General features: G+C 39.9%; 1 protein-coding gene across 2 annotated transcripts in view; it reads left to right on the plus strand.

The window, feature by feature from the left end:
* The window catches only part of me1 (malic enzyme 1, NADP(+)-dependent, cytosolic), an 85,019-nt gene extending 81,011 nt beyond the window's left edge, over positions 1 to 4,008 (plus strand). For both annotated transcript variants that reach the window (XM_026183894.2, XM_080307856.1), the window contains exons 7-14: positions 125 to 234; positions 1,918 to 2,015; positions 2,320 to 2,433; positions 2,553 to 2,658; positions 2,801 to 2,943; positions 3,045 to 3,218; positions 3,315 to 3,413; positions 3,504 to 4,008. In XM_026183894.2, the coding sequence (XP_026039679.1) occupies positions 125 to 234; positions 1,918 to 2,015; positions 2,320 to 2,433; positions 2,553 to 2,658; positions 2,801 to 2,943; positions 3,045 to 3,218; positions 3,315 to 3,413; positions 3,504 to 3,671 (1,012 nt within the window). In that variant the 3' untranslated portion in view covers positions 3,672 to 4,008. The remainder of the gene's footprint in view (positions 1 to 124; positions 235 to 1,917; positions 2,016 to 2,319; positions 2,434 to 2,552; positions 2,659 to 2,800; positions 2,944 to 3,044; positions 3,219 to 3,314; positions 3,414 to 3,503) is intronic.
* Positions 4,009 to 6,313: the final 2,305 nt, after the last annotated feature.

The following is a 6,313-nucleotide window of genomic DNA, read 5'->3' on the forward strand; positions in this document are numbered from 1 at the left end:
AAAAATGCTCTTTGTACACGTGTGGGCTGAATTTGAGATGTTAAGATAGCGACTCTCCTTCCCCTGCTCCTTTTCATCCTCCGTTTTGGCTCAGCCTGATGTAATGCGGCTCTTGTGTTCACAGGTATGGAATGGACTGCCTGATTCAGTTTGAAGATTTTGCCAATGTGAACGCTTTCCGCCTATTGAGCAAGTACCGCAACAAGTACTGCACATTCAACGATGACATCCAAGGTAACACACGCACACAAGGATGGATAAACCAGTTGTCAGTACAGCTGATAAAAAGCTGAGGAAAAACACCAGATGTCAAAACCAAACTGCCCTTCAGCTCTTGTATTTTTTAACTTTCCAAAAGTTTTCCCTGTGACTTTTTCATTAGCATCCTTAATAACCAGCCCTAAGAAGACTAAAAAACACTTAAGTTAATGACAGCTTTCCTGCTATGTAAAAAGTGGGCAGCTTTTTTTTTTAGCTGTAGGTACATTTCTACTGCTGAAGGGAATGTTACTGCAGAGTCACAGTCTCTACTTTTACATCACTGAGGGCAGCTAATTGCACATGAAAAACAGTCAGACTTTATAAGGATAGTAAACTCCTACTTTAACTTCAGGTTTTATACTGAATACAGTAAAAAAAAAAAATTAAGTCAATAGGAATAAAAACAAGCAGTAACAATAATCAGTCAGCACTGAAGTTTGCTCCTGGAATATCTGCTCACATTCTGCTCTACTTACAGCCTCTTTGGATTCTGTAAGGTGTTGTTAAAAAAATTCAGTTACATTTCAATTCAATTGTATCTTTTTTCTATAGTGCAGAATCACAACAGCAGTTGCCTCAAGGTGTAAAAACCCAGTATACAATACAATACACAATAATACAGAGAACCCCAACAATCAGATGGCCCTTTATGAGCAAGCACTTGTGACAGTGGGAAGGAAAAACTCCTTTTTAACATGAAGAAACCACCAGCAGAACCAGGCTCAGGGAGGGGCTGCCATCTGCTGCTACCAGTTGGGGATGAGGAGAGAGGGACATAACAAAAGACACGCTGTCAAACCGACCCAGAGATTAATAATAACTAATAATTAAATGCAGAGTGATGTATAAATACAATAGAGTGAAAAGAGGTTAGTAAAGTAGAACTAAGCGTCAGCCTAGGCCTATAGAAATGTGACTACGCTTGGGTTCAGGGTCGCCTGATCCAGCGCTAACTAGAAGCTTAGGCTTAAAAGCAAAGTTTTAAGCCTAAGCTGAAAAGTAGAGAGGGTGTCTGTGTCTCAAATCCAAACTGGGATCTGGTTCCACAGAAGAGGGGCCTGAAAGCTGAAGCCTCTGCCTCCCATTCTACTTTCAAATACCCAAGAACCACAAGTAAGCCCGCAGTCTGGGAGAGGAGTGCTTTATGGGGTGATATGTTACTATGAGGTCTTTAAGATAAGCTGAGTCCTGATAAGAATGAGTCAGAAAATCTCAAAAATAGTTATTAGATTCTATTTAAAAATGTCTCTCAAAGCAGAGTTCTCCTGGCCTCTGAGCAGCAGACTCAGGTTAGCAGTCTACCCTCATACATGCCTCTGCTGACTTATGTTGAGAGTCTTGTCACTTGCTTGGCTTTGCAGTCAAAATGATGCAGTGTCCCCAGAAAGTTAAATGCACACCTCACCTCTCAATATCTGGGCTCTATACCACTTTGGTGTCCTGCAATAGCTCATACTTTAGTTATCATTCAGCTAAGATTGGATGACACATGACGTGATCATGTGACAGGCTCGCATACAAAGTCTCTTATCCCATGTGTCCCGCTTGGTTATGGAATCATGTTTCTATCACACAGAATGTAAAACTGGTAAAAAAAAAAATCCTGTGAAGCTGCATTATCTCCAAGCACTAAAGTTCCTCTGTCTTAATCTGCAGGTACTGCTGCAGTAGCAGTAGCAGGACTACTGGCCGCCCTTCGCATCACCAAAAGCAAAATGAGTGACCATACCGTCGTGTTCCAAGGAGCAGGAGAGGTGAGTGCAAAATTCATTCTGAAGAAGAGACTTGTTAATGCTGACAGAACATACCTAATTCTGCTGTAAAAAGAGAGCACCAGCACTCTGACTAGTGAACAGTACAGTGATTTCATTACCATTAATCAAACTGTTCTCAATCCTCTTCACCACAGTTAGCAGCACTTTCTAACACAAAGAAGACATTACGGTTTAATATTCTTTTGTGAGGTTGATGCGATTTTATGGCAGGATTAGTCATGTGAAACTAAATCTGCCAATCAGCTCCCACCATCCTACTGTTATCCTTTCTGTCTGCTCACAGGCAGCGATGGGGATTGCTGAACTGATCACCATGGCCATGGTGAAGGAGGGGCTCTCCAAAGAGGAGTGCATGAGAAAGATCTGGATGGTTGATTCTAAAGGTCTCATTGTCAAGGTACCTTACTTAACCTGCAAACATCTGTTATAAACATGCATATTTAACTCAGACCCATTTTTTTTTCTGTTCTCTGACGTTTCTACTAATAACTGAATACCTTTAATTTTCATTCTTAGGGTCGGGACCACCTGACTCATGAGAAAGAGAGTTTCGCACATGAGCACCCACAGATGAAGAAACTGGAGGATGTGGTGCGGGAACTGAAACCTACAGCTATCATAGGTAAAACATTGTATGATGTTATCTGTCACCAATGCATTTGTAGACTACAGTGAGAATGTGAGGTCATTTTGAATATGCTGAAAATGAAGACTAAAACAACTAAAAGTTGCCAAATGGAATAAACAGCACATTACTGTCCCAGGTGTGGCAGCTGTTGCTGGAGCCTTCTCTGAGCAGATCATCAGGGACATGGCCTCGTTCAATGAACGCCCCATCATCTTTGCCCTCAGCAACCCGACCAGCAAAGCTGAATGTACTGCTGAACAGTGCTATACATTCACAGAGGTGCTGAAGACTGTGCATCCCAATGCGTGTCCAATTTGAAGGATCATCCCTAATGAAAACAGGCATTGTAAATACTTTATAAATACTTTTCTGTGATGCAGGGGCGTGGCATTTTTGCCAGTGGTAGTCCATTTGATCCTGTGACACTGCCTGATGGGAGGACCTTCTACCCAGGTCAGGGAAACAATGCCTACATCTTCCCTGGTGTGGGCTTGGGCGTCACTGCCTGCTCATTGCCGCACATTACTGAGGAAATATTCCTCATTGCAGCAGAGGTGAAACATTCACTCACACAGTCTATAGTCTATATGCATCCTTTTCAATTTGTTGTGCTCTCTGTTAGTACCTGCTCTTTCTTTGCTTTGAAACAGGCTCTTGCTCAGCTGGTGACTGAGGAGCACCTAGCAGAGGGAAGACTGTATCCTCCTCTCAGCACCATCAGGGATGTCTCTTTCAAACTGGCAGTCAAGGTGAGCTCAGCAGATGCACACAGTGCAGGAGATACATCTTGTCATATCTGGGTGCAGTTATATGAAACAATGAAAACCTATGTGTTACAGATCATGGAGTTTGCCTACAAGCACAACATGGCCACACTTCGCCCTGAACCGTCCGACAAAGGAGCCTATATACGCTCGCTGTCCTACAGCTGTGACTATGATGACTTTGTTGTTGACTCGTACCGCTGGCCTGAGGACAGCATGAGTGTGCAGTCATGCAAACTTTAATGCACTGGATATAGAGACCAGGCAAACCCTGGGAAGGCATGGTGACTACTGATGTGCACTGTCATCATCAAGATGTGATGTTGGGATATGAGAGAAGCTCTGTTTAGAATTTTCTTATTGATATGCGTTACTGTGAAATAAGTGACGACAACACATAAATATTGAAAAGCGCTGGAATTTTTTAAAAAAGTACTGGAAGACAAAGCAGTCATGAAGTGTTGTACCAAAGGCATCTTTTCACAATAATCTGAGGAAAGTCTGTAACATGATGTTGCATTATGACTGTACCAGTGGAAATCAAAAAATTCTTTCTCAAATAAACATTGTTTGATTAATATTTTCCATGTTCAGTGATCACATTTGTACTGACAAAAGGGCAAAGATGGACAGAGACTTTGAATAAAACCTTCACTGAGTTTTGTAGAGAATCGCTGTGTAAAAGGTCCTGCCACTGAACGATATGGTGCTCTGCCTCCCTCTAGGGGCCACCTTATGTCATTGCAGTGGAACAGGGAGCTTAAACATATCTTGGCTTTTGAATCACCTTTCTCTATGTATGTTTTTAGTAATGTAATTTGAGCTGAAAACCCGTTTGGCGCATATTTGTTAATAGCAAATTCAAACAAAGAAATGCATTCACAAACTGTGTCACGCAGAAAAAAAGAGGCACACATGTATCAAAGAGAGCCAAATTCAATCCAAATATTTTATTGTCCAGCTGTGATTTGCTGTCCTTCTGGTGCCTTTTGAATTAAATTGAGGAGGATTTTACATGAATTAATTAATCAATCACTCGCCAGACAGTCAGTACCAGAGGCCATGGTGAGCCCACTGCCAATCCCAGTCTGAAATCAATAAAGAAACAACCAGACCAGTCAGCATCCAGTGTTCAGCGTCTCGCCCGGGGCAAAAAAACTGAGAGACAATCTTTATTAAAAAAACAAAAATTTCCCCTTACACTTTCACTGTTCCAGCCTCCATTTAAAATCCCCAAATCTGCCCTGGGCAACCACTGCTCTGACCTGAGGATCAATATGTCTCAATGTCAACACCATCCAGTTATTAGTTGTGGCTGTGCGAGCCCCAGAAGCTATAAAACTAACACATAATTGACTTTTGTAAGGCTGTGTTTGGTTTGTAGGCAGATAAAAGGATTAACATCTTCTTATTGCCAGACAGTCTAACAGAGAGTTGTAGCACTCAAAAAGAATTCAGAGCTGAAAACAGAGAATTCCACAACATCAAAGAATAACAAAAAGTTTATCTTCCAAGGGGGAAAAAAAACATTTTTGAAACCTTATTTTAGAACAAATGAAGTCGGTGATTCAAAATAACCGACCAAATGTTTTTTCTGAGGTTAAAAAGTGAAGAGTTGCTACTAGAAGGTGTTTGATAAAGACTGTAAAAAGACATGGGAAGGATTTCAAGTTCCTCTTTCAAAATTAATTAAACCGGTCATTTCTTTAATTAAATTACCTTTTTGTTGTTTAGATTTTCCCCAAAAACGTGTCTCTCCATGCCCTAAAAAGGCTTAGATTTACCCCTTTGTATGTGCAGGTCTGTCAATATGCAAATTAGTCCACAGGACAGTCTCAGCCAACCCCTCTACTACTTCCCAGGACCTCTTTATCAAACAGCCACTAATGTGTCATTAAAGGCAAGTAAATCCTGTTCCTGATGCAGTTCAAAGGTGTAAATGTTCATCAGTGGTGCTGCTGACTGCTTATTTTACTCAAGATGTGTCTTCACAAACATAAAAGCACAATATGGAAATTTTAACATGGTTAAAATTTTTAAGGATATAATTCAACCTTAGAATCGCACAAGCAGAACACACCAGTAATTCCATGAGTTATGTGCAAAATGCCGAATGTTAACAGCACTTCCTATTATTGAGGAAGAAACCCTTTATCCTCATTGTCAGGTTCAAATGTATTCATCTAGCAAGACGGTCTATTGTTTCAGTTTTTGATCTCATTGCATCATTTCTTTATTGATTAGAACCCAGTAACAACATTTAGATAACATTTCCTCCTTTTTAAAAAATGTAATATTTCTATTAGCTATCCTTTAGCTATTTAACTATTTAGCTAGTGTTTTAGTATCTCAATTCAAACAATATACAACTTATTTATATTTATACTGTTTATTCATTACTTTTACGTATCTTTAAGCATTTTTAACAAATACTTTTACCTACTATTACACTTTTGAACTGTTTTAGCTTTAGCTCTATATTTTTAGCATGTGTTACCATGAGCTAACAAAACTGATGCTTTCGCTGTCCGTTACTTTTAGCTGTTATAGCTCTTTTTTATTACTGGTAGCTAGCTGAACTGTTTATTTATATTTCAGCAGCTTTCACTGTATTTCTGTTACTTTTAGCCATTTCAGAATTTCTAAGATAAGCTTGGGTACTGTAAACGATTTGAGCTATTTTACTTCATGCAGCTACAACCATTCTTTAACCTTCTAGGACCTGGTGTCCACATATGAGGACATCACATTTTGGGTTATTTAGACCAAAATACTCAATTTTGCTATACAAGGGCCTGATATCCACTTACGGGGACATTATACTGCTACTGTCCTATTGAAATTTTAAACGAATATCCTCATATGTGGCTCTCATTTTTCTTAGA

This window comes from Astatotilapia calliptera, chromosome 11 (genome assembly GCF_964374335.1).
Source record: "Astatotilapia calliptera chromosome 11, fAstCal68.1, whole genome shotgun sequence".
In the NCBI taxonomy this organism is placed as follows: Eukaryota; Metazoa; Chordata; class Actinopteri; order Cichliformes; family Cichlidae; genus Astatotilapia; species Astatotilapia calliptera.